General features: G+C 48.3%; 1 protein-coding gene across 5 annotated transcripts in view; it reads left to right on the top strand.

The window, feature by feature from the left end:
• The window catches only part of GDPD5 (glycerophosphodiester phosphodiesterase domain containing 5), a 105,725-nt gene that overhangs the window by 18,620 nt on the left and 59,660 nt on the right, over positions 1-27,445 (top strand). For 4 of the 5 annotated variants that reach the window (XM_053935779.1, XM_053935777.1, XM_053935778.1 and 1 more), the window contains exon 2: positions 25,964-26,138. The exons of the other annotated variant lie outside the window; for it this stretch is intronic. In XM_053935779.1, coding sequence (XP_053791754.1) covers positions 26,022-26,138 — 117 coding nt within the window. In that variant the 5' untranslated portion in view covers positions 25,964-26,021. The remainder of the gene's footprint in view (positions 1-25,963; positions 26,139-27,445) is intronic. 5 annotated transcript variants of the gene reach the window in all.

Below are 27,445 nucleotides of genomic sequence, written 5' to 3'. Positions count from 1 at the left end.
GGGAAGCAAAGTGAGATTCCTCCTTCCCTCCTCTTGGGAGACCATAACTCCCACAGTGATGTTCCCCGTGGCATTCCTTGCTGGAGGAAGATGGCAGAAATTTGGGACAAGTCCTTTGGAGTACTGGGCACTCTTCTGAGCACTGCACCTACACATCAGCTTTTGTCTAAGGGATAACAGCACTGGAAATGTCCAGGAATGGCAAATAAATCTGGAGGATCAGCAATGCTCCACAGATCCAGCCGTGGCAGTGCTGATTTTCCGAAGCACTGATCCTCTTCCTTCCGTTCCAGTTCCTCAGAAGAAAACAAACCCATCAGTTCAGGTGCCAGAACTCACTGCTGACTCTGCAGAAGTTGTCTGCACTTCTCTTATGTCCCTTTTATTTTCTTGCCCCGGAGTTTGGGCCCCAGAGAAGGGACTTTTGGAAAGTCTTCAATTGCAGAGCGGATCCAGAGGCGTAGGAAGGAGCAGAGGAACAGAGTTAACAGATAAACATCACCAGCCTCCAGTTGTTTGGGGACCTCTTGCTTTGGCTGTGTGATACTTGTGTCCCAAACATAACAAGTGACAGGATGGGAGGAAGTGCTGGGGGAAGTTTAGGTTGGATGTGAGGAAAAATTTCTTCCCTAGAGGGAGTGCTCAGGCTGAATAGGGGCCTGGTGGAATCACAGCCCCTGGAAGTGCTCAGAAGTTGTGTGGATTTGTGGCACATGTGGGGACAACACTGGTTAATAGTTGGACTCAGTCTTGGAGCCCTTTTCCAACCTTAACGATTCTGTTTCGATACAACATTTTATCTTGCTGTTATTCTTTCTTATTCTTATTATTTATTGTTATTGTTTTTTATCCTTTCCTATTTTTGCAATGAATCTTAATGGAATTTGCTCTTAAAAGCAAATACCCATTAAAAATTCAGGCAACTTGGTCTTCCTAGTGTGGAATCCCTTTAGGCTTTAAAAGATTGTTATCAAGATTTATGCCTTGGAGCTGCGTGCTGGCTGTGTTGGACCTGCTGGACCCACATGAGGACTCCAGGAGGCTCAGTGCCTCTGGTGGGGAGTTTTTGGCTGCTGTCCTGTCCCTGGCTTGGTCCCAGACAGGCCATGGCCAGAGGTGCCAGCCTTAGCTGGGTGCTGCAGGAGCCCGTGGGGAGCCTTTGTGTCACATCCTTGAATGGGGACTGAGTTCCCTGGCTGGGGCAGCTCCGTGGGGCTGCAGGGACTGTGGTCCAGCTCCTGTTTGTTCAGGCTGCCCTTGGCCCTCTGGATAAACCCCTTTAATCCCTGGACTTACTCAAAATCAGTGTCACCAGAGAGTGTCTGAGCAGAGATTAGCCACAGCTGAATGCAGCCGCCTGCGAAAGCACCGAGGGAAAAATGAAATTATTCTGTTGCTAAAAATGACTCTCAAACTCTTACTTTGTGTTTTGGTTTTAAGTTTTTTTTTTCTTTTTTTTTTTGGCTTTGTGTTCGGAACCAGAGCTGCTCAAGGGCTGCAGTGCATGGCAAAGACTCCTCCATCCTGAATCAGAAGCATCCCTGTCCTCTGCTGTCCCCTGCAGAGTGCTGGCACGAGCCAGGTGCCCTCGAGGTGACAGCTAGGGGTGGCCTGGCTGTGTGCTGCTCTGGCTGATCCACACTAATGCACTGTTTGGAGAGTGGAGCCTGGCTTGCTAAGGCCAGGCAGCTTTGAGGGAGATAAACACCAGGCTGACCTTAGCTGTGCCCAGCTCGTTTGACCCCAGGGGAGCTTGGTAGCTTGTGGTGCATTCTCTGGGGGAAATGAGGGGTAAAACAGTTTTTAAACTGAAGTTTAGGGAGGGGAGGGGTGCTTAAGAAGCCCCACAGGTGTGCTGGTAGCCCCTCTGAAATGTTCACAGAATATCCTGAGTTGGGAGGGACCTGTCATCTGAGTTGGGCTCAGGCTTGGCTCTGGGGGCTTGTGCTGGCCCAAGCTGGATGGAGCCTGGAGCAATGTGGGACAGTGGAAGGTGTCCCTGCCCATGGTCTGGATGGGCTTTGAGGTCCCTTCTAGCCCCAGCTATTCCATTATTCTAAGTCATTTTGCCCCTGAAACCTTCCCACCCCTTTGGGATGGGTGACAGGGATGCCACGGGTGGAATACTCAACCCATCACCACCAGCTCTCCACACTTAAGCTCCTGTGCTCTTCCAAGTGTTTGCAGCTCAAAAAGCAGCCTGGGACTCCTGACTCTGCCTCCTGGTTATGAATTTAACATGAAACAGGGCTTTTGGCACGTTTCAAAAGCTGCCTGCAGAAAGGTTGGGAGGAAAGCTGAATAAGGACAAACTTCCTGGGAGATGGGAGAAAGTTTGTTTGCTTTTCCTTTGGTGCAAAGGCTCAGAGTGTGTTTGTAAAACTACACGTTGGTTTATTCACTGCCAGAGTCAGGTATCCCCTGGACTGGTGGGATCTGCTCCCCTCTGAGGAATTTAGATGAAAAGCCAAAGAGAAGTTTGGGAAGGTTACAGCGAGAAGAGGCGTTTGAGGAGCGTTTGTCAGGAATAACTTCTTGGCTGCCCTTGTCTCTGTGTTATCTGGCTGTGCCTCTGGAGGAATGCTGCTCCTGGGGCACCACAAGGTCATGGTGACACATGTTGGGCTGGCTGCCTTGCTCACAGACTGGCAGCCCTTGTAGCTTGTTGCCTGAGGGCTCCTTTTTGTTAAATATCTCACTGACAGCAGCGGGGAACTTTGGAAGTGTTCAGGGATCTTGTGGTGAGTGAAGCAGCACCTTCTGTGGCCTCTGTGGACTAGAATTGCTTCGGGGACCAGGCAATAACAGACCACTTTGGGTTGGAATGGGCCAGTGATGATGGTGATCCACCCCTGCCATGGCAGGGACACCTTCCCCTGTCCCAGGTTACTCCAAGCCCCGTCCAACCTGGCCTTGGACACTTCCAGGGTGAAACAGCCACCCTGTGCCAGGGCTCCCCACCCTCACAGGGAGGAATTCCTTCCCAATATCCCATCCATCCCTGCCCTCTGGCAGTGGGAGCCATTCCCTGTGTCCTGTCCCTCCATCCTCAGTCCCTCTCCAGCTCTCCTGGAGCCCCTTTATGCCCTGGAAGGGCTCTGAGCTCTCCCTGGCTCCAGCCCTGGAGCATCCCCAGGGCATCCTCTGGGCTCTCTGCAGCAGCTCCAGGTGCTGCTGCTGTGTCCCCAGGGCTGGGGCAGCTCTGCAGGTGGGCTCTCACCTGGGCTCAGGGGCAGAATCCCCCCTCAGCCCAGGGCACGAGGGGTTCTGGGTAGGGCAGGGCTGTTCATCCAGCAGCTCTCCCAGGGCTCTGGCAGTGTGTCCATCCCCCAGCAGCTTGGGAAGCACCGAGCTGAGATCCCTCCAGGTATTCCTCTGGGCTGCCCCAAGGCTTTAATCCTGGCTTGTTGTTTGTGGCAGGAGCCCTGTGAGCTCTCAGCACTGAGGAGGTTTTTGTTCTCCTGCCGAGTGGAAGGAGCTGGGGTAGGAATGCAGAGTGCCAAGCTCAGGTGGTGCCATTCCCCATGTCCCTGCAGTGGCTGTGCCAGGCGTGGCACATGTGCAACCACGAGGGCACTGCCTGAGCTGCAAACCTGAGCCTGACCTGGCTCTGGGTCAGCTGAGGGCACTGTGTGCATCCTGTAATTAACATCCTGAGTTAATCACCGGGGCTGGCGCTCCCCCAGACGCAGGGTTGGAGTCACACTGTCTGTTGTTGCAGTTGGATCCCTGTCCCAGAGGTGACGGGAGGCCAGGAGCAAAGGAGTGTCAGCTTGGGCTGTCGGTGCTAATTTATCCTCCTCCCCTGCCCCGTGTGTGTTTGCAGCACATAAATCACCATCTTTATAAGTCACAGCTTTAGCTTCTTCCTCTTTTTGGCCTCTTGGAAAACCTGCTTTGTGCAGCTCTGCAGTTTTTTTGTTTTGTTTTGGGTTTTTTTGGGGTTTTTTTTTTTTTTTTTTTTTTTTTTTTTTTTTTTTTTTTTTTTTTTTTTTTTGTTTTTTTTTTTGTTTTTTTGGTTTTTTTTTTAGAACACATTGAAAGGTTTGGGTTTGGAGAGACCTTAAAGCTCATCCATTTCTATGGGCAGGGACACCTTCCACTATCCCAGGCTGCTCCATGCCCCATCCAGCCTGGCCTTGGACACTTCCAGGCATCCAGGGGCAGCCACAGCTGCTCTGGGCACCCTGTGCCAGGGCTCCCTACCCTTCCAGGGAACAATTTTTTCTGATTATGAACCTCTGGAGCTGAGATTAAGGAACACTTAGCAAAGGCAGAGCCTTGAACACGGCATTTCTGGTGCTTGGTGGGACACAGAGCTGCTCACAGAAGGCCAACCTGAGACTTTGGTGGGTTTCACACTATTTCATTGACTCTTGGAAACTTGGGTGTCCTAATTATTGTGCAGTGCAAGGGAAAATCTAGTATTTGGCTGGTGGCTGTTCTGGAATATGCTAACAGGCTGCTGGAGGGATTAAGCTGCCAAAACAGGGGATGTTTGTGCTGAGTTGGTTCCCACTACCACAGTCTCTTGTTTGGTCAATGCTGCTCTCGTTGGGGCTGCAAAAAAAAAAAAGGTCATTGGTGTTCCTTGGTTTAGTGAAAGTTGCAGAGGGTGGAATTAGTCTGTCTCAGAAGGATGCAGAAAGGGAAATGGGGATGGTGACTTAAAACCTCCTCTTCCTTTGTGTCCATAGCACAGCATCTTGCTCCAAGCTGTGTGAAGAGACTTTAATTCTGAGTCTAACAAGGCTAAAAGCGGAGAGGAACAAAATCCAGCTTTCTTAGTAGATGCAGAAGTGACCTTCTTGTTAAAACCTGAGGCAGTTCAGACTCCTGAAACTGCCAGGCCTGTAGGAGACACATTGACAATGTTAATTAACATTGAGGCAAATATGCTGGGGAGTTAATTTACATCCTTATCTCCCTCCAAATGTAATAGAAGGGTTGATGTGCCTTTGTCTCCCAAGTGGTGAGGGAGGTCCATGTCTTCTCCCAGGTAACAAATAATAGAGCAAGAGGAAACAGCCTCAGGTTGTTCCTGGGGTGGTTTAGGTCGGAGATTAGAAAAAAATTCTTCATGGAGAAGGTTGTCCGGTCCTGGCACGGGCTGTGGGGAGTCCCAAAGGTAGCCTGTGTGCATTAGTGCCTGAATTCAAATACAACAGTGCAGCAGTAAAAATTCTTTGGAAAAGGCCAGGAAAATATCCCAGCTGAGCTGTGGGGAATTGGGAGAAAAGGAAAGATGGTTTTGAAGCCTTATTTCCCTGAGAACTGGTTACATTCCCTGGCTGAAAGAAAGTCTAGGATGACGTGGAAGAAGGGGCAAGTGTCCACCCTTTTGAGGCACATTGTGATGGGCTTGCAGCTCTGATTCCAACTCCATTTGTGAATCTGATGGGTGGCTGTTGGTATTCCTGAAATCCTCAGAGTTCCAGAGCAACTGGAGAACTCTGCCTTCAGTCAAAGCTTTGCCTTCAGTTACGGAGAGAAGCTTGAGGACACAACCAGGGCAGAATGACCCAAAGCTTCTGGCAGTGCTTTATCCAGCAGGCACAACATTTCCTGCACAAAAATTGCTGTGTCTCCCCTGGAGCAATAATTGCCATGCTTTCATGGAGCAGGATCAGGGTGATCTTGGCTTTGCCTGCCTCCCTGGCTGTTTTGAGCTGTGCTCTTGTGCTCCTCTGTCAGGTGGTGCTGTTACAAGGAAAGAACTTTTTTTGAGTGGCTGGGGTGTGTTTGTCTCTACTTTTTCCACCGTCTCCTTAGAAATGGAGGCACTTACATTTCACTGAACACTTTTTTCCCCCCTCTCCCATTCTTTATACACCAGTTGGGTGTCTCAAACTCTTCCAACCCAAAGAAAACCCACGTGGAGTTAAATTTCTTCACTCCCCAAATGTCTGGTGGGACAGATCTCCTCGGGAACTCCCCTTGTTCCTAACCCAAACAGGGGCTTAAAGTGCCTGGAGACTCCAGCCTGGAGCTGAGAGCTCCCTTCCTCTTGGGTTGTGTTGGAAATCTGTTCATGGATTAGGCAGGAAGCTCACCTGGGATGTGGGAGGAAGAAAACCAGTTTGAAAATCTCTTCCACATCCCAGGTACTTGTCTAAACCCTCGGGCTGCTTACAGTCTGGTTTTGGTGGGAAAGATGAGATGTTTTATTCAATATTCCAGCTCTTTTTTTTTTCTGTAGGGTGAGGGACATTTTTTTTTTTTGTAATCTGCATCCCATAGAGCTGGAGAAAGTTTCCCTGCCTGCAGCTGTACAGAAAAGGCAAGGACAAGGGAGTTATTCAGGAGGTGTTGGAACGTTCCAAACCCTAGGGAGAGGCCAGAGGGAAGGGAGGGTGTGCTTTGGGTGTCTTCCTAGGTGGTGATGAGCAGGATTTCTTGGCCGTTTGGGAAGCTGGAAGAAACCCAAATGCTCTCTGTTTCTTGTTTATTTAAACATCAAAATTATACCACACGTGCTTCCAGAGCCCAGGGTGTGGCAGCTCTGAATGGTGGAGTTTTAAAGCCTTGCAGTGATTCACCTGCTCTCCTTTAGTATAAAACAAATCTTTCCTTAACCAATGCTGATAAACAGACTGCAAATTGAAATGATCTTATTCCTTATAATTTTTTTTTCATTGATTTTTTTTTTATTTTCTTGCAGTACAATCCCTGAACAGCTTTTAAACCTGAACCACATTTTTCTGCTCAATGCTCCTGTGGTGCTGATAATTCTTCTCTCCTCGACATTCTTTCATCCCTGGGTATTTATGTGTGTACAAACAGAGAACAACAATTCTGACTTGCCATTCCAGGGCTCTGTGGTGATTTCAAACATAAACTCAGCTTACATCTCAGTTCTGTCTTTCCACATAATAAATTACCAGCATTTATTGGTCTTTTGACATACAGGTCTCCTAAGGGAAAAGAAAGAGACTGGCTGAATAAAGCCTTCTCTATAATCTGAGTTTGCAGTAGGCTTTGGACTGAAATTGCAATTCCTGGCCAGTTGCAGCAAGGATTTTATGGCTCTGTCTATAATTTCATTTGTGCCAAGAGGAGGTTTGGGGGACGCTGGATCCTGTACCTTAGACTGCATCATTAAAAGATGAATGTGTATGATATATTATAGGAATTGCATGCTAAACACTGATGAAAACTCAGTGTTTTTCTGGAAATCCATCACTGGAGACAGTTTTAGAGCCATGTAGTCATTTGGGTTGGAAGGGACCTTAAAGACCATGTCATTCCATCCGTGGCAGGGGCAGGGACACCTTCCACTAGCCCAGGCTGCTCCAAGGTGGAGAAAACTGTGAAATGAGCTGCATCTCTGCTCGGGGTGACACTGATGGCTCCTCTTCTTGGCTGCTTTTACTCTTTGTCACCTTGTGCTGACACAGCTTTAATGAACACCTTCTGCAGTGACACATCTTGGACTCTCTGACCTAAGCTGGGGGTTAACCTGGTCAGCTCCTGTCCTGCGGGGGATCGGGTGGGATTTCTGACACCTGAAAGGAAATCCTGTGCTGGGAGGAAGACTTCTCGTGCCTCCTGAAGATGCACTCTGGTTTTGGGAGCGCACAGAAAACTTGACCCTTCTGAGATGGAAAGTACTGGGTGAGTCTTGGCACTGCTTCCAGCTGGGATCAGGAGCTGGGCTCCATCCCGCTGGGGTGAGGAGAAGCTGAGGACAGGATTTTCCTGCAGTGGCTCCTGAGCAGGCAGCTCATGAAGGGGATAATAAAACTGGGAATCCTCCTCTGCTGGAGGGGCTGCTGAGCCAAACTTCCTCCCCTCTGGAATTGCCCTGGGACAGTGGATGGAGACCTTGGCTTTCCACGTGTGTCCAGCTGCATCAACCCGGTGTGGCCATGGCTTTGTCCCTGTCCCCTTCCCACCTTGGGGACTTGGTTTGGAGGGAAGGTTTGTTTTTGTGGGAAGGTTCCAGCCCTCCCAGCTCCCTGGAGGATGGTGCTGCTGGGCTCTGGGGGTTGTGGCCTTGTTGCCTGGGCAGGAGGATGGTGGCCTTCACCTTCCAGAAGCAGCATGGCTGCAGCAGTTTTGGCAGGGCTCCTGCTCCTCTCCTGTGCTTGCAGAGCAGCAGTAGCAGCTGCCTCGTGCCCTCTCCCAGTCAGGAGGGAGAAGTAGGTCAGAATTTGCATTCTTTGCCCGGATTCTCCGCATAACTTGAACACTTTTCTTTTTTTTTTTTTTCTCTGTTTTAAACTCCTTGTTCCTGTACGTGCGTGTGTTCCTCGGGCTCCCCTGAATCAGAGGGTGAAGGCTCAAATTCAGATGTATAATTGGTCTTTAATATCAGTCTTCCTTTCAAAAAGCTCTTCTGGGAGACTCCTCACATGCTGACAGACCAATCCCAGCATGTAAAATTCTAAAAGAAATGCTTGGGGCAGCGTCTTCGTTTTTGGCTGCTGTGTTGTCTGGATGAGGAGTTGAATTTTCTCCTGTAGTTCTTATTTTGCATGACAAGAGCGAGTAATTGGGGTGAAATCATCTGTGCTGCAGACTGGGATGGTGAGATTTCTTTTCAGAGCTTCTCTGCGTGGGTTTTGTTTTTTTTTTTTTTTTTTTTTTTTTGTTTTGTTTTGGATTTTTTTTCTGTTTTGCAATGTCCTGATTGGATGGGAGGGAGGAGAGATGCAGCACAAGAAAGGATTGTGGCAACCGGAGAAGCATCCAAGTGTTCCTGCAGGGCAGGCCAGGAAGATTTTGGTGTGGTTTTTTGCAGTGTGAGAAAAAAGAGCTTTGCTGTGATGATCCACGTGAGATCTGATGGCACAGGAAAGTTGTGGCTGCCCCTGGATCTCTGGAAGTGTCCAAGGCCAGGTTGGATATTGGGGCTTGGAGCAACCTGGGGTGGTGGAAGGTGTCCCTGGCCATGGCAGGGGTGGGGCTGGATGAGTTTTAAGATCTCTCCCAACCCAAACAATTCTGTGGTGATTCATGTGTGATTCAACATCTCTGGCAGATTTTTCAGTAATCTGGCCAAAAAAAAAAAAAAAAAATTCAATGTAACATCCTGAGACTGGATGGTTTTCCAGAGGGTGATGGCAAGACAAACCTGCTGCACGATTCTGGTCTTTCTCCATCTGTGGAGGTGATTTTTCATTTGGGGCTTTTGTGGTTAAATCCTCCAGAGGCTTCGTGTGCATTGTTGTCAGTCTGGAATAAAGCAAATTGTGTGCTCTGAAGGCAGGTGGATGGGTAAAAGGAACAGAATTGCCGTGACACAATCATTATTTTAACACATTTTCACTATATTTTTTAAGTCATATTTAAAAAGTATTTTTAAGTACTTCACTGAGATTTTGCTTTGTGTTTCTTGTAACAAGCCCACGTTTTTAGCCAAAAACTCTCTTTTCCCGAGGAGATTTCAGGCTGTTTCTGCTGTGTCTGCTTCATGCTGGTGGAGCTGCCACCTGGAGCTGTCTGAGGCTTGTGCAAAGAGCAGGAATTGTCATGTCTGTTCCCACTGTGCCTCCTTGAGCTGCCAAAAAGTGTCAGCAGCTCTGAGAGGGCTCTGCACAGGGATGATCTTTTGGGAGTTGAGCTTTTCCCCGTCCTGCCTTTGCTGTTTGATCTCTTCCCTTGGGGCTTTGGCGTGTTCAAGCCTTGGCAGTCAGAAGGCTGAGTAGAAGTAAACAGAAGGTCAAGTCTTTTTCAAGTTAAATCCAAAGTTTTGGGCTTAACTTTTGAGTTAAACCCTACTTTTAGGTTGGATGAACTTTATTGTAGGGTAGATCTGGGAGTTGCAGTGAAATCACTTCTGATTTCTTTGTTCCCTCCTGTACCTGCTGTTGGCATTAACCCCACGGGTGTCCTGCTGTTCCCCTTGGATTTTAGGCTGTCCTATTCCTCCTCTGCTGTGTATTCCTGTTCTCAGCGACCAAAAGGGGGAATTGAGTGTTGTTTTTGGAAATGTGGGATGTGGCTGGAATCCCTGGATCACGCTGTGGTGAAACCAGAGTGCTGCAAAGCTCTTGTTATCCTTCCCTCGACATTCCTGTCTCCATAAAGAGCTTTTTTCTTGGGCTGTGCTGTAGCTGACCTGCTCTTCACCTCCAGGTGGGGTTTAATTAAACCAGTTCATCCTCTGGCTTTAACTAAACCTAGACCTAAACCTGCCATCCTCTGCCTGGAATCTCCTCTCTGTGGGTAACAACAGGCAGAAGGCTTGGGCTGCTGGGTGGGGAAGTCTTGGCCACCTCGTGAGCAGAATTTCAAGATGAAAATACACAATGAAGCCTTTTCTGCCTCTAGGACCTGATTTTAGCAGGAAATCGATGTGAACTTTGGCTTCCTTGTGCAATCTTGTCTTGTAAGGGGATGATGAATGGCTATAGCTCAGCTCCTACCAGGCAGTAACTGGAGCTGGAGATCCTTTGGACTAATAAACTGCACTGTAACTTAAAGCAAAACTTCAGGCTTGTCAGAATACAAAAGTGGGGATGATCCTGAACACAATTTATGGATCCTGAAAATGACTCCTGGCTGCCAAGCTAAAAATAAAGAGCTCAGTAGTGAGAAACTCTTGGGGAGAGTATTTGCCCCATAAAGGAGGAGAAAAGCTGCTGACAGCTCTGGTTTGGGGAGTGCAGTGCTTCAGCCTCCACAGCTGGTACAAAGCATGACTGTGAATTTAAAAAACGAAATGAAAAATGAAAATCAGCTGGCACTGGCTGGTGGGTGTTGGCACTGGCTCTGCTGGAGCTGATCCTGTACCTGCTCTTATTTTTTTGCTCTTTGAGGTGGTGAAATGGTTTAGGTTTTCTTTTGGGTCAAAAGAGATGGCGTGGTTGGCTCTTGAACATGAGACAGTAGTGAAACATTTTTGGTGATTTGTTGTCTCCTTTGTGCTCTGCTCCTTCCTGCAGTAATATCCCTGGGTTTTGGCAGAGGCTTGGAGCTGAAGCTCTGAGGCTGTTGCTGTTTGTGTATTTTGCTCATCCTAAAGTGATGTCAATAACAGGAGGAAGCTCTGAAAATTAGAGATACTCACTCTTTCAAGATGCTTAAGTTTGTAGCCACTTAGCTCACTCCTCTTAAAAACAGTAACAATGAAAAAATATAAATAAAAATATGAATATGATCCTGGAACTCCACCCTTCTCTCCTTATCTTGACAAAGAATCTCATTACTCTGCATCTGGTCCCGTTCCTGAAGTCTCTGACCAGGGAACAGGAGCTGGGGAAGCTGAGGTGGAAGCTGGTGCCACAAGGTTGGGGTTTCCCAGCTGAGGGTCAGCTCAGCTCTTTGGATCTTACTACAGAAGAAAGCAAAAATGTTTCCCTGGCATCACCACTGGCTGCTCCTGTCTGAAAGCTGAGCAGCCTTTTCTTTTTGGAAACTTTCCCAGAGATCAACCTGGAGCCTGGGGTTCATGGAGTGGAGAGACTAAACTGGGGTTTAGTTTGGAGCCTCTGCTGGAGGTTTTAGACACGTTCCTGGAATGGTTTGGCTTGGAAGGGAGCTTCAAGATCATCCCATCCACCCCTGCCATGGGCAGGGACACCTTCCACTATTCCCAGTTTGCTCCAAGCCCTGTCCAGCCTGGCCTTGGGCACTTCCAGGGATCCAGGGTCAGTCACAGCTGCTCTGGGCACCCTGTGCCAGGGCCTGCCCACCCTCACAGGGAACAATTTCTGCCCAATCTCCCATCCATCCCTGCCCTCTGGCCATTCCCTGTGTCCTGTCCCTCCATCCCTTGTCCCCAGTCCCTCTCCAGCTCTCCTGGAGCCCCTTTGGGTGCTGGGAGGGCTCTGAGCTCTCCCTGGAGCCTTCTCCTCCCCAGGTGAGCACCCCCAGCTCTCCCAGCCTGGCTCCAGCTCTTGGAGCATCCCCATGGCCTCTTCTTTTCCTCTCTCCTGGCATCCACCTCAGTTCTGGGGCTGTTGGGCTGGTTGAGCTTTCTCCAGCACGTGGCAGGCAGCTCCTCGTGCAGGGACTTCATGATGTGACCTCCAGCAGCAGTTCTGTGGTGGTGCCTGGATGTGGGGCTGGGATCAGCCACGTTGGCTGGGGAGAGAACGTTCAGAAGCTCGCGTTTAAAATTGCCTCTGTTGAGCTGAAGGAGAGATTTCAGAGGAGTCAGGCTCGAACCCCCACGAAACCTGAGCCACCTGTTGCAGGCAGAGACCTCTGGAGCTGGGGTGAGCCGTGGCTTCACACCTGGGGGGCTGAGCAGGTGCTGGGTGCCAAGGATGATCTGGTGTGGGGGAGGAAATGTCCTTAAGCTGTGGAACAGCCTCTTGAGAGACAGAGCAAGACGAGGCACGGAGCCGCCTCCGCGTCCTCGGCGCTTGTGAAGCCCAACAGATTTGGGGACCCGAGCGTGGGTGGTGTGTGAGGAAAGCACTTGGGTAATGTCCCTGGAATAGAAACTCAGCCCTGCTTGCTGGAAGCAGGTGGTGTCAGCTGTCTGCCAAAACAAAAAGAGGGTGGCGGGGAAGGTTTTTTAGGGCTTTAAGTCAGTCTGCACGAACTGGCACCAAAAAAAAAAAAATTTAAAAAAAAGAGAAAATTTGAAGTTCTCAAGGGCTCGGCAGAAGGTTGAACAGCAAAAACTGCATTTGAGAATACCTGGAATCCAAGTGGGTTTTACTAGAAGTACTGGGACAGTGTGTTTGTTTTGAGCTCAGTGAATATGCTCTCACCCTCTTTTAAGTACTGCTGAGGATGAGCCAAGCTGGGGGTGAGCACTTGAACTGAAGTCTCACGGGCTCCTCGGAAGAAATAAAAATGAACCTTCTTGGAAAGCAGCATGCTGGAATATGTAAAATTCCTCAAGAAGCTGGAGGTGAATAGCCAGGATTAAAGAGGGAGAAGATGATGACTTGCAGCAGTTTGGCCAATTGCTGGCTTGAGGGGTTTCTGCTGGAAGAAAGAGATTTCCAACCTGAGCAGCCTCGCTCTGTTGGAGTTTAGATACAGCCTGTAAACCTCAGGTTGTTTGAAAAGTTGAAAAAAGGCTTAGCTTCCCTACTAGAAAAAGAGGGGTAAAATACAAAACTCCTGCTTAGTCCTATTTCCAGTCACTTTACATTCCTTGAAGAAAGTGAATCCTGCTCACAGAAAATCACAGAATAAATAGTCCAGCCTGGCAGGGAGCTCAGCACTCCAACCACCTGCTCAGGTCAGCTCTGGAATTATCTAAATTGATGGAATAACCTTGGCAGCTGGATCCTGTGGGTTGCCAGAGCCTGGTGTGATGTGGAAGGATGTGCAGACTGACTCCAGAAGCACTGGATGGAGGATGAGCAGGAACCACCACAACCCCAGTCTGTATCAAAAGAGTGTGAGCCAGGGGGTTTGAGTCTGTGCTATTAGTATTTTTATATTTAGGTGGGTTTTTTTAGTATTTTTATTGTATTTTTACTGATAGGTAGTTTCCAACAGAATTCACAAAAATGCACAAAATTAAATCAAGGATTCATTGAAAAAGGTGTCTTCTTTAAAAGGTGTCTGGCAGTTGCATAGTCTTCTCCCCCTTAGAGATAAAAATAATAAAATCACTGGATTTATTTTTATTCATTCCCAGCTTTTTATTGAGCTGGAAAGGACAGAGAGAACACAGAAAGTTTAATTCATGTCTCACCTGTGAGCTCAACCAATTTAACTCAGTTGCCCTTAGCTGGTACAGAGAATAAAATTACTTTTTTTTTTTTTTTTCCATGAACGAGGCATCTTCTGTCTCATCCATCTTTAGGATTTATTGGTCTGGTTCTTGCTGCCCTGAGGATCCATGGATTTGTTTCCTCTCAGCTTTCTTGGCTGAAGAGCTGCACTGGGCAGAGGAAGACTCTGCTTCAGGTGGTGCTTCCACTCAGTGCCTGTTCAGGAGAAACAATCACAGCCTGCCTAGGTAAATGCTGAGCCCTAATGCCTCAAATACTGGCTTTGGAAGGTGAAGTGTTTGGTGTCTGTCTCTGAAATAAGGAGTTCCAGTAAGGCTGGGGCTGGTAAAGGTCTGGGAGAGGTGCTGATCGTGCCAGGATTGAGGTCAGGGAGGAAAGTGCCTCCTTCCCCTTGTAACCCTGGAGGATTCTTACATAACTGCTCTAAAGCAGCTGAAGGGAGAGCTGGCATGGGGAGGGAAAATAAAAGAAGCAGAAAGATTGCTGATAAGCCCAGAGAACCCAAAAATAGGATCAGGCACCAGGGAATGAAGGAGAACCTGCTGGAGGTAATAACTTGGAGATTGACAGAAATTCAAGGGACTCACACGAGCCCTGAGCCAGACAAAACCCTAATCTTGATGTGAGGATACCTGGGATGTTTATAAATTGTGTCCTGCCTGGGGAGGACAAAAAAAAACCAAAAACCCTCCTCAAGTTCTGGCCATGCCTCACCTAGCCCAGGATGCCCCCATGCCAAGGGATGCAGGGGGAATTGGAGGCCTGGCACTGGCTGCAGTGCTGAAGCAGAAGGAATGTTCAGATCCACAGGATCATGGAATGGGGTGGGTTGGAAGAGACCTTAAAAACACCTTGTTCCTTTTTTTTTGTACCTTCAGCTGGACCAGGCTACTCCAAGTCCATCTTGTCCTTGAAAACTTCCATGGGTTCCCCTTTTCAGTTGAAAATGGTTCCTGAAACATGGGCAAAGAGCTACACTGCCAGATTTGGGAACAAAAAAGGCTTGACTCTCCTCCCTTCCCAATTATTTCCCTTTTTCCCCCCTTCCCTATGACAGATTCACCTGGTGATTTGTTGTGCCATTTCCTGCTGCTTTCATGTAGCAAAACCAGGTTATTTCTATTTTCTGTGCCCAGTTTTACTTTGCTAGTCTGGAAATGAACACTTTTTCAGCAAAAAAAAAAAAAAAAACCAACCCTCCACCTCTCTACCTTTCATCTTCTTTCTTTCCTGGCCAGCTCTTTTCCTGTGGATTTCTGGTTTATCCAGTCTGGATACTCCTGGCTTTAAACCCTGGTGTGCTCATCCAGGGAACAGCAATTTTTGAAGTTGATTTTTTTCCTTGAGTTTCAGTAGTGTGGAAGAACCATTCTAGCAAAAAGAAGGGTATTGCTGATGTTCTTTTTTGTTTCCTTTGGGTTTGGGTGCTTTTTTTTGTTTGTTTGTTTTTTTGGGTTTTGTTTTGGTTTTGGGTTGTTTTGTTTTAGTTGGTTGTTGGGGCTTTTTTGTGTTGTGTGTTTTTTTTTTTGTTTTGTTTTGTTTTTTTTTGTTTTTGTTTGTTTTGGTTTTTTTTTTTTTTTTTTGTTTTGTTTTTTTTTTGTTTGTTTGTTTTTTGTTTTTGTTTTATTTGTTTCTAATGCTTATAAAGCCTCACCCTGAAATTTCTTGCTGAAACTTCCCGCTTGCAGCAATCATTTTTTGGGTGCTTTCTCTTAATTTGATGAACATCCCAGTATTTTTCAGGGCCTTTTCACTCTGTTTAGAGCAGTGGCAGGAACTGGCTTGGCCAGCAAATCATTGAGTGTGAAGTCAAATTATTCAGTGCTCTCGATGTTTTTCTACTTAACCAAAGAAATACTGAAGAAGAGCAAGCACGGTCTGGTTTCTTTGGGACTTATTTCAAATCTTCCATCCTTTCCCCTCTCCAGCTGTACTTGCTGATTAGTCTTTGACAGCAGGCTGGGCTAGAGCTGCTCTTCCTCTGGGGGGGAGGTTTATTTGATCTTTTCCCACCCTGCAGCAACTCTTGGGAGAGCATTCCAGCCGGGCTGGAAGAGGCTGGAGCTCCAGGGAATCGCTGCCTGGGGAGGGAAGGAGAGGTAGGAGAAAGCAAGGACCAGGAACAGAGGCACTTGTGCAATCACCCTGTGGTTTGGTAGGAAAATAAGCTAAAAATAAAGACTTTATGGCTCCTGGAAGGAATAGCTGCTTGTCTCCTGCCCAGACAGTAGCTGCTCTCAAGGCAGGATCTTAATCTGATGGGATGAAAACCCAGAGTGGCTTTCTGGAAGTGGGATAAAAGCCATTTAATCCTGGAAATGCTGTGTTTGTGTGCAAGTCCCATGGGCTAATTTTCCAGAGAACCTCTTAAATAAATGTGTGTGAGACTGATAATAATAATAATAATAGCTCTTCTGTGAGAGTTCTATGCTCTGGAAAGCTTTTCTCTGCTTCCCTGGGATGTGGCTGCTTTTTTTGGTCTGTGTTCCAGGTGGGAGATACCTGGGCAGGGGGTTCTGTCTTCAGAGCAAGTGTAGCCTTGAAAATTGCACTTTTCTCCTGCTTGCCTAGGGCTGGCTCATCAAAAGATGTGCAGGAAGCCTTTTTATTGAATCCTTTGCTTGTGTGGTGCTTGAAGATCCTCCTTGAGCAGTGTCCTGGTGCCATGGGTGTGTTTTTGGGATGGACAGGGATGGGTCAGTGTGGTGAATGGATGTGTCCTTCTGCTCAGTCTCACTGCCTGAGGGATGTGTGCATAGCTGGTGTTGAGTGTGTGCTGCTCCAAATCTCTTGGATATTTGGGGTGGGTTTTCTTTGTTTTTGTTGTTTTTTTTTTTTTTCTCCTCTGATGTCACAGAGCTACTTAAAAAAAAAAACCAAAAAAAACACCCCCCCTCAAAAAAAAAAAAAAAACACACAGAAAAAAAAAAAAAAAAACAACCAAAAAACCCTCCCAACTGGTTCTTTTTCCTAGAAAGCTTAGAGTGGTGCAGAGAAGGATGGAGAAATGCTGTTGCATCCTGGCCTCTGGGCTCCTGTGGGAATTAGCTGCTCCAGATGTTTGGATAAACTGCTCTGGGCTGGGAGCAACTCCCACCAAACTGTTGTGTGTTAATGGGGACCCTTGGGGGTCTTGCCTCGGGATCAGGAGCACGGGGCTGAGGGTCATAAATAAGTGAGATTAGTGTTTTGAGGAATCCCAGATGGAGAGAGCTTTGTGCCAGCATCTCCAGCCCCCAGGCTCATCCCAACCCCCCAAAGGTTTTGGATACCTTTGATATCAATCCCAGAATTGGTTTGGGGGGGGCTTAAAGCTCTCCCAGTGCCACCCCCTGCCATGGGCAGGGACACCTTCCACTGTCCCAGGTTGCTCCAAGCCCCATCCAAGCTTGAACAATTCCAAGGTTGGGGCAGCCACAGCTTTTCTGGGCAGCCTGGGAGAGACACCCTGACCATCTTCCTTTGAAGACAGATGTCTGCAGCTGTCCCTGCTTCACTCTACCCCTGATTATATTGGAAACATCATTGTGCTGATAATGTGCCAGTCTGGAAGAGTGTCACATGGGCAAAGGGCACCAGGACACAGGGAGTTAATGCTCAGAGAATCAATGCTCATCCTATTAAAAGGTCTCAAAAATGACTGAAAGCACTTGGACTAATAGGCCCTGGGTTTGCATCGCTAAATGAGTTTGTGAATCCCTCATGACTGGGCCTTTCCATAAGGAAAACAAGCTAGGAGCTGATGTAACTGGCAGATGGAGCCTTGTTTTTGTTAGAGCGGGAGCTGGAAATGCCTGTGAGCCTCCTTTGCTAATTCTGGGAGTGACCCTGTGGCTGCAGGGCTGGGTCCCTTCCTGACCTCACCCTCCTTGTGTCAGGGTGACCTTAGCCCACATTTGGAGATGCTTTTTGGAAAGCAAGGAGCATTTAAGACTGATGCAACTCCTTGCCAGGTCAACTGAGAAAATTCCTTTCTCCTGAAAGATTTATTGCCCTTATTCATGTCTTCCTAAAGATCAGCACCAGCTTTTGGCAGGATACAGGAATCCCAGTCAAGACAGGCATTTACCTGGAGCTGAGTGACTCTGGAATGGGGTTGGGGTTGTAGCCTGTCTCCTGTTACCCATTTGTTTCCTTGGATGCAGTTTTCCTTTCCCTCATGCCAGGGAAGCTCTCCTGTCTGTCTCCTTGCATTGAGCAGAGACTGATCTGGAAAAAAAACCTCAGTAATAACTGGAAGGAGGCTTTAGGAACATGAGACAAACCTCTGCTTCCTTGGAATAGAAGAGGGATAAAGTGGATGTTAGCCTTCCTCTGGCAGAAATCAAGTATCTTCTGTGCCACAGGGGTGTGGAGGAGGGGATGGGGGATGCATACATCTCATTTTTTTCCCCCAATATCATTTTTGTTTCCATGTTTTTCAAGCAGTCACAAAGCTGTAGTGGAAGTGATGAAAGGCTGACTTTACTTCTTGAACCTCTCCTGGACTTTATCAGTTACCTCATGGACCTCAAAGCCCACCCAGCTTCACCCCCTGCCATGGACAGGGACACCTTCCACTGTCCCAGGTTGCTCAGGAAGGCAAAGCAAGTTTTTCTTCTTTATTTATTTAGCTCCTCTGCTACTTGAGAACCTTTTTTTTTTTTTTTTTTTTTTCGTGAGTAATGTCTCCTGCAGCCGTATGGAAGGAATCAATCATAGGAAATAAAGAGCTTGTAATCCATTTAACCAGGACTTTCCACCTCTCATTAAGCCAGAAACATTCATGCCTAATTCTCTGGGTAGCAGTTGCACAGCAGATGTGCAGGGTATCGATTGGAAAATGAGTCTTGCTGGTTCTGTTTTCCTTTTTTTTTCCCCCCCTCCCTTGCTGTTTCCATTCCAGTGCCTGCAGTGGGTGTGGAGGCACTTGGCTCCCTCTCACATGAGCCTTCCTGGGGTTGTTGGTGCAGTTTTCTTTCCCTGCTGGCAGGAGCCAGGTTTTCAGCAGGGAATGTGTGGGACAGGCCCCTGCTCCAGCTGCTGGCACCATCCGTGGGCAACTCTTCAGGGCTGTGTTTGGAGAGGCAAAACCAGGAGAGGGAGGAATGCTTGTCTGAAGAGGAAGCTGCTTGTCAGGGTGTGCATGTTCAAACCCAGCTCTGTTTCCACTTAATTTCTCAGCAAAAACCTGCTGGTAATGGGAAAGGCTTGGTGCAGACTTGTGGTTTGCAGCTTGGTGAGGGTGGCAAAGCTCCTGGAGTCTGTGGAGAGGAAAAATGTCCTGTAACCTCTTTAATTCTTTAAACACTTTTTCATTCCTTGTTGGTGCATGGGTTTTGCTTAGCATCCAGCTGTGCTTTTCTGGGTTTTCTTCTCATTCTTCCCTTTTCCTTTCCTTTTCTCACCTGGGCTGTCCCTGTTGAGTCCTGCTGATGTGGTGTCATCACCCAGACCACACCAACATCACAGGACGTTCTCTGTCAGAGGCTCTTCAGACAGCAGAGGCTGAACATGGGGTCTCTTCCTCGGGACACTGCCTGGCCATCCCTCTTCTCCCAGTTTGGTGCTTTCCTGCCTGTCCCTTTGGGTTTGTGGCTCAGATTCCCTGCACTGCCCTGTCTCCTGCCAAGATCCACGGCGCTGTCAGGCTCCTGGTGGTGTCTCACCTCACCTTAGCTGCTATTTTAGATTCTTAGCTCTTGAACTTCTTGTGCTGCTCTCAGTGTTTCTGGAATGCTGTCCCAAGGGGACTCCACCTGACATAGACTTGCAGAGGTGGAAAGGTTTGGCTTTCCCAAAAAATGTGATTTCAAGCGCTTTGGGCTGCTTCACGTTTCTCTTTGCTGCTTCTAAAAGCCAAGAGCCTTATTAAAATTAAAGAGATGAGAAATTCACGAGTTGTTGCCCATCTCTCCACCAGCCCCCAGAAGATGAAACTCTTTTTATACTCAGGTTGTCAGAAATTCTTTGGCAGAGGGGTGTCCCATGTTTTTCCTCGTGTCCCACCTGTGCTTTGCTGCTTGGAGTGCTGCTTGTGGACTCACCTGATATTTCTGGATCTGCAGCAGATTTTGTGTTTTCAGAGCTCTGCCAACACCTTGACCTGCAGGGTTGGTGCAGAAAGCAGAGATTGTGTTTAATTATTGCTCTGCCAGAAGTTTATACAGGTTTTTCCGGTGCCCTGTTCCTCTTCTTCCACCCTTTGAGAGTTCCAGGCACCCATTCCTGCCTCACTCCGTGGAAAATATTAAGAAGTTCTCTTGCAGAGGGCGTTAGTCCGTCCTGTGCTTATTTATTTAGGGAGATTAAAGTCTAAGTTTTTCTTTTGTAATCCCTTTGAAGTATTTATCTTTTGAAGTCTGAATTTTCATTAACTGGAAGTGTACAACCCCCCAAACTACACGCTGCCCTAGTTTCAAAGCTGTAAAAAAAATTTTTTTTTTTTTTTGTAGGAAACATTTAAGAACAATAAACAACAGGTCAGACCCACAGGGGCTCCACGTCAGCCAGATCCTATTTGGGATGTGTCTGTTTGGGGATGTCTGATGTGCCACTTTGGGGAATCCAAGTGGCTCTGCAGGCTCTCCCTGGCTTGGCATGTAGCCATGGATTTTTGGGATCTCAGGGAGACTGGGATGTTCCCCTTCTGAGTGCTCTGCCAGACCAGCACATGGCCTGTAGACCTTTCTTTTTCAGTTTTTTTATTTGTTTTTCCCCCCACTCTTATTTTCTGTCATTGAGGCAGCAGCACTCAGCTTTTAAGGAGAAGGTTGTTGTGCTTTCCTGCCTCAGCTCTCATCCAAAATATTCCATATATCCATGTGCACATGGCAGAGGAAACTTTCCTGCAGTTCATCTTTTTTGTCTGTTTGCCAGGGGGGAAAAAAAAAATAGATGCTGACTGGAGTTTTGATATACCTGCTGCTTTTGTTTGTGCAGTATTATCAGTGTAAAAATGAATGTTTTCAGCCTGGAAAAAGTGGGTGGGAGACCTCTGACCCAACCTGATATCCAGAGTGGGGAATAAAAATGTGTGGGGAAAAATAACCCTGCTGGGTCGTTGCCTGGGCATCCTCCACCCCCAAAATGAATCACCTGAGGCTGTTTCCTGGCTTTGGGGTGTCCCATTCCTGCCTTGAAATGAAATCTTGGCTCTTGCAAGCTGAGATGCTTTGGGTTTGTGCCAGCAAAATGTGGAAAATGGTGCTCAGTGTGTGTGTGTGTGTGTGCATCTCGATTTCCTCCCGTGGGAGTGGCCAGAGCAAACAGCCCTCAGTAATAGCTTGTTATTAAACAGATGGGGATATTGACCCTCTTCCATTTCCATTTTCCACGTCGGGGAAAATGAAATTGCATTACTTTGGCTTGGATGAGTTCAGTGTATTAATAAAAAAAAAGTGTATGAAAACCAATGGAGAGTGCATGCAAATCCCAAGAATTTAGATAATGATTTCAGCCCTGGCTGGGCCATAGAGATTTCTCTTCTATTTTTCCCTTTTTTTTTTTTCTTTTTTTTTTTTTTTTTTTTTTTTGTTTTGTTTTGGTTTTTTTTTTTTTTTTTTTTTTTTTGGTTTTTTTTTTTTTTTTTTTGTGCACAGAACTGTAGAGTTTGCTCTGGAACAGCTTAATTTTTTAGAAAGTATTCAAGGAAAATCGAGATTTTCCAGTATAATTAAGGAAACTACTGACAAGCAGCCTTACAAGCATATCAATAGGGCTAATTGATTATCAGGCATGTTCTCACCTAATTGGCATAGGAAATTATTTGATTAACAAGGTTTTAAGCATAATTAGATTGATGCAAGTTTTAGAAGAGATAGAGATGTTGAATTTACAGAGATCCTTGATAAACAGTGATCCCAGGAGTCACCAACAAGAGGAAACCCACTTCTTTTAATATGGAAATCAGTAGAATCTGCCAAAGCTCTTTTTAAAAATGAGTTAACATTAAAAAATTAACTTCAAATGCTGTTTATTATGTTTGTTTTTATTGCAAGTGGGGTCAGTTTCCTTGGGGCCTGAATTTTGGGAGATGGGAGCCTGTGTGCTCAGGGCTTGCTTTGGTTTTGAGTGTCCCACTGCATTTCCAGGTATGGGGGGAGCACGTGCTTCTTCCCCTCGTTCTCCCTGCAGTTTTGCCTCTCTGGAACCTTGTGGAAGGCTGAGGTTTTCCATTGGATGGGTCTTCCCAGCCGTGCCTTGGCAGGTGGAGATCCTGTAGGAGACCACATCTGCATGGGTGGTGGTGGGGTTGGTGGAGAAAAACGTGTGTCTGCCTCTTTCCAAATGCTTGTTTCTGCTCCGACGTCTCCTGAGACTTCAGGATTCCGTGGGCTGGCGTGGACCTGGCAGTGCTGGGTTGATGGCTGGGCTCCATGATCTTAGAGGGCTTCTCCAGCCTTAATGATTCCATGATTTCATTATGTGTAAGCCTCCATCGAAGCCTCCCTGGCCGTGTTTTGGGTTTTCTTTTGGATGTGCTGATCCAAACCGTCCTGAGCAGTCCGTGGTGTGGCCGGGAGGGCAGTAAAGCTGCTTGGCTTTTAAAAACCACAGAATATCCTGAGCTGGAAGGGACCCACAGAGATCATCAATTCCCATCCCTGGCCCTGCACAGACAGCCCAACAATTCCTCCCTGGGAGCTCCTGGAGCTCTGGCAGCCTCAGGGCTGTGCTCATTCCCTGGGGAGCCTGGGCAGTGCCCAGCAGCTCTGGGAGAAGAACCTTTCCCTGAGCTCCAACCCAAACCTGCCCTGGCACAGCTCCAGCCCTTCCCTGGGTCCTGTCACTGTCCCAGAGAGCAGAGATCAGTGCCTGCCCCTCCTCTTCCCCCATGGGGAAGTTGTACCTGGCGGTGAGGTCTCCCCTCAGTCTCCTTGAAGGGGGATCAAAGGAGAGGGCTTGGAGTGCAGCAAGCCTTGGGAAAGGTTGTTAAACCTGCTCCTGTGGAGCTTCATCCCCACTGTTTACTCAGAGCACTTCAGGACTTGTGCTGTTGCTCTTCTCCTCACTAAAATGAGGGCACTGAGATGCTTTAGTGATTGGTCTTGATTGCTGCCTTCCCTCTCCAGTCCAGGTTTCTGAATATTGCCCTGAGACTACAGGGATGGAGCAGTTAACTCAGAGAGACAAAAATCAAAAAATTTTAGGCCAGATCTCCACAGAGAGCTTCACTTTAAAATTTGCAACTCCAATTCTCCCTTCCTCTTTTTTTTTTTTTTTTTTTTTTTTTCCTCCAAAGCTGTTTGGAAAGGAATAATGTGTAACCAATACCTCCACTTCAGTATCTCAGAAGTGCAGTGTGTGCTAATTAGGCATCCTGGAGCCTCTGGAAAATGCTCCCATTGTATTTCTAGATGGAATCTACCCTGCTCCCCCTTTTTGGACAAGTGAGCTGGTTTTTCAGCTCTGAGCAGCTCATAGCCATTGGCAGGTGATGCATCTTGAAAGTCAAGGTTGAGAGCATGAGTGGGTTTGTGTTTTCTGTTTTATTTCTTTCCCTGTCCCCTCCCTCCTGGTGCACGTTGCTGGATTTGAATAATTAATGCCTGTTGTCTTGCTTCCTGTTTTCATTTCTGTATGTAATGCTAACCAGCAGTGGGCTGAATCATTCATAGGCTGCTTTCTGCACCTCGACAGCTGGAGATGTCATGGGAACAGTGACTGGGGGGTGCTGCAGACTTTCTGCTGCTCCCCTGACTCCGTTTCTGGAAGCAGGAGCAGTAAGTATTGAGCCCATGCTCTTGGCCAAGCCAGGCTCTCTCTGGGCAGATGCTATCAGTGTGGTTTCTCTCCCCGGAGCTCCTGTTACTGCTCAGGTGTCCCTGTGTGTGTGGAGGGCAGGGTGGGTGCTGGGTTTTGTCCTTTCCCACCTGTTTTGGGCTTTTGTGGGTCTGGTTGTGATGCTTATGGAGAAGAGGGAGCGATTTTAGGCTTGTTGGTTGTGCTTCATGCAATTACACTGTATCTAGGAGTGGATTTTTTAAAACTCGTCTTAGATTTTTTTTTAATTGTCCTTGTGCTTTTCTTGAGATTTTGTGGAGAGCAGCCTGGAATTCTGGGCTCCCACAGTGCCTGCCTTTGCAGTGAGAAGAACCAGGGTGGGAGCTTCACTTTGGTGTCTTACAGAGCCTTTTCATCTGTCTTTCCCCTTGGGCAAGACAGATGTGGCTGTCCAGGGACAGCCACAGCTCCTCTGGGCAACCTGTGCCAGGGCCTGGCCTCCCTCACAGGGAAGGATTTCTCTCCTATCAAATCGACACAATTCCTGCAAGTGGTGAAATGAAATAGCCAGTGAAAGCTTTTGTGGATGGAGCTGCCCTCCTGCCTTGCATGACTAAAGCAGGAAGAGGTGGAAACCAGGAGAGATGCTGTCCTTTGGAGAAGAATTAGTACAGGATTACTTGGAACAACTGCAGCCTTCTCAATTTTCAGGGTGGGAATAAGGGGTTTGGCTGGGGAGTTGTTAATGGGCTGTGGACGATTTTTACATCTTGCACAGAGCCCTCAGCATCTTGTACATCACGCCACGCTTGGAATCTTCAGGGCAGAGAGGGTGGTTTAGCCCAAGGCCTTTAAATAACATCCAGCTTTGCACCTCCTCCGCGTCTCTGTCCCACTGTGACAGGTTTTGTGCCCGTGGTGGGAAGGCAGAGGGGGAGGCTCGTTTCCTGGGGATGCTCCTGAAGCTGAAGATGGGGGAGGCACCATGAGCAGTGACTAATGCTGAGCTTTATAAATGGCAAGAGGAGAGGCGAAACGCGGGCAGGGAGGTGACCTCGACATGAGGGCACAGAGGTGGCACAGCAGCATGGAGGGGGGGACGTGAGCACCAAACAGCTGTCCCCCGTGCCTCTGTCCTGCTTGTCACCCCCACAGGGGACGAGCAGAGCCACGTGGGGAGCTGGGCTGGCCACACATGGATGTGTGGGTCGTGCCCACCTGGTGTCAGCAGCCCGAGCAGCGCGGGGAGCTCTGCTGCAAGCACAAAGCTGCCTCTGTGTCTGGGGGAGAGGATGGCACAGGGCTGTGGGGACAGCGTGGTGACAGGCTGCTGGGTCTGGAGCCACAGCAACCTCTGGGATGCTGAGTCCTGATTAAAGTGTCAGGGCAAGGCTGTCCTGGGCTGTCAGCATGGAGCGTGAACGGACACAGACACACGGGGGCTGGGGGGGGTGAGCTGTCTGTGTCCCTGCTGACATTTCCAGACTCCAGCACGGTGTCTGCACTGCCTGCAGCATCCCCTGGCGCATCAGCTGGGGTGAAAAATACGCTCAGCCCTGCTTTTGGAGGCTTCCTCCCATGGGATGTGTCAAGGAAAAGCTTTTAGGCGGCCGGTTTACCTCCCTAAGCCCAGCCACGCTTTGCTGGTGCCAGTGAGGATGTTGCTGCTCAGCTGTCACAGCTTTGCCCAAGACCTGAGCCCTGGGAATCCCACATGTAAGGAAGCAAAGCGTTTCCCCTGGAGAGGGTGGGATTTACAGCCCTGCACTCTCAGGAAAGGTGGGCAAGCACTGTGCAAGCTCAGCTGCTGTCAGACTCCACTGTGGTGCACACAGCAGCAGTGTGTGGGGCTGTGGGTGCACACCTGTGCTGCAGGAAGCTGTGGGAAACCTGTGGTGGGGGATCAAGCATCCAGCATCCAGCTCTGCATCCCCGTGAGCGCTTGAGAGGTTTATAAAGGGAGAGGGTAATGCCTATGTTATATATTTTCTGTATGCACACGCTGTATCCCATATTCTTGGGGTTGTCCTCTGCAGGGCCAGAAGTTTGGTCCTTGCTGGATCCTTTCCAGCTCAGGATAGTCCCAGATTCTGTGATGCCCCTTCTGCAGGAGGCATGGAAGTGTTTATTCCTCATCTGGGACTGTTTTGCAGGCTCCATGGGATGCTGACATTAAACTGCTTTAGCTCGGCTCAGCTTCAGCTTTGTGGTGGTCTCTGAATCGATTTCCAGGTGGTTCTTGCAGCAGCTCTGTCTCTTTACACTTCAGTCATGTGTAAGAACCCAATCACCTGGGCTGCAGATCATCATCCTCCTGCTTTTGTCCTCACGTGGCTTTCCCTACCTGTAGCTCCTTGCTTTTGGTGGCGTGGGAGAAGCAGCAGGAGGAAACAAAACTTGCAAACTAATTAAACTTTTGGTCTTGCTGAGTAACGAGTGGGAGATGTTGGCAGGGCTGGGAACAGATCTGATTCTCATCCCTCCTCTCAGTAGCCAGAGGACACGCTTAATTATTAAATTGCTTGTTAATGTATTGAAATATCGCTCGGGATTTTAACTTCCTTTTTTTTGTTGTTGTTGTTGCTGTTGTTTTCTCTGCTTTGCCTCAGGGCGTTCCCAGGAGCTGATGGATTTGTGGTAGCTGGCTCTGGAGGGGCTGGAAGGAGCATGGTTAAACACCAACCCCTGCAGTACTACGAGCCCCAGCTATGTCTGTCCTGTCTGACCGGGATCTACGGCTGCCGCTGGAAACGGTACCAGCGGTCACATGATGACACCACCAAGGTGAGCAGGTGACAGCAGCTGGCTGCCACCTCGTCCCTCTCATGGCTGGCTTGTGGCTCTTGGTTGAAATGTTGGTTGGGTTTTTCCCTTATTTATTGGCTTGGATGTTTGATGGGAGTTGTTGACTCTGGGGAATGACCCCAGGATTGTAAAAGTCCTTGTTCTCCCAGCCCACGCAGCCAAAGGAGGAGCCTGAATGCGCAGGGTCGGCTTCTCAAGGTTGTTTATTTTCCCTTCTCTAGAACATTCTTTCTCTGACCTGCTGAGCTCTGTCCAGCAGGTTGGCCATGGCATTCTGTCCGTCCTCTGAGGTGGTATTTACCTTTTATACCAAAAACTGAATGTGCTATGTTTACAATAACGTGCCAATATCTATTATTTATGTTGGACAGTGTGTCTCTACCTTAAACCAATAGAAAAGTGTCACCATCACACCAAGACATGGAGGAGAAGGAGAAGGTCAGGACACGCCCAAATCCCTCCCTCTTGTACCCCTGAACCCCATTCTAAAAGCCCCAAAATTCTACTTTTTCACCCTGTCTTAATTCAACTACCACACTGCTCAAACCCTTGTGGCTTGTAACTCCTCACACAGAGTTGGCAGTTTTTCCCACAGGCTAAAATGGAAGCCACAGGTGTTTTTTACTTTGTGCCAAGGTCTCTGAGCCCCCTGCCAGGGTCTCAGACAGCCAGGGCAGCCAGAGGGATGTGCTGGACTCCGACAGTTGACCATGGCAGGAGGTCCTCCCCATATGGCTGATGTAGAGATGGGCACAGTGGGGTTGGTCATGGGTCTCTAGGGGATTGAATGTGCCCAAATCTCTTTAAAAGGGAATACTTTCCTTGTGGTTTTTTACTCCTAGCTCTGTGTCCTGCTGGTGCTTGCAGCACCCTTGGCTGGATATGTAGGTCCTGTGTTTCTGCAGCATCTCTGCCTTCGTGGTGTGGTTTCAGTGGGCATGGTGGTATTTGGTCCCACAAGGGACTTGGTGATCTTGGAGGTCTTTTCCAACCTTTATCATTCTGTTCTTGCGTGTGACAGTGAGCTTGTAGGTAGGGGAAAAGGGTGCCCAGAGCAGCTGTGGCTGCCCCTGGATCCCTGAAGTGCCCAAGGCCAGGCTGGACGGGCCTTGGAGCAGCCTGGGATGGTGGAAGGTGCCCCTGCCCATGGCAGGGGTGGCACTGGATGATCTTTAAGGTCCCTTCCAACCCAAACCATTCTGGCGTTTGATGAAAGGCAACAGAAGGTGAGAGCAAGCTGGAGGTGAATGGGAAAGCTGTTGGAGGTGACTCTTCCCTCCCCTGGA

The sequence above is a fragment of the Vidua chalybeata genome, chromosome 2 (assembly GCF_026979565.1).
Source record: "Vidua chalybeata isolate OUT-0048 chromosome 2, bVidCha1 merged haplotype, whole genome shotgun sequence".
NCBI lineage: Eukaryota > Metazoa > Chordata > Aves > Passeriformes > Viduidae > Vidua > Vidua chalybeata.
Note: the sequence above shows the minus strand (reverse complement) of the source record. Positions and strands in the feature narration are given on the sequence as shown.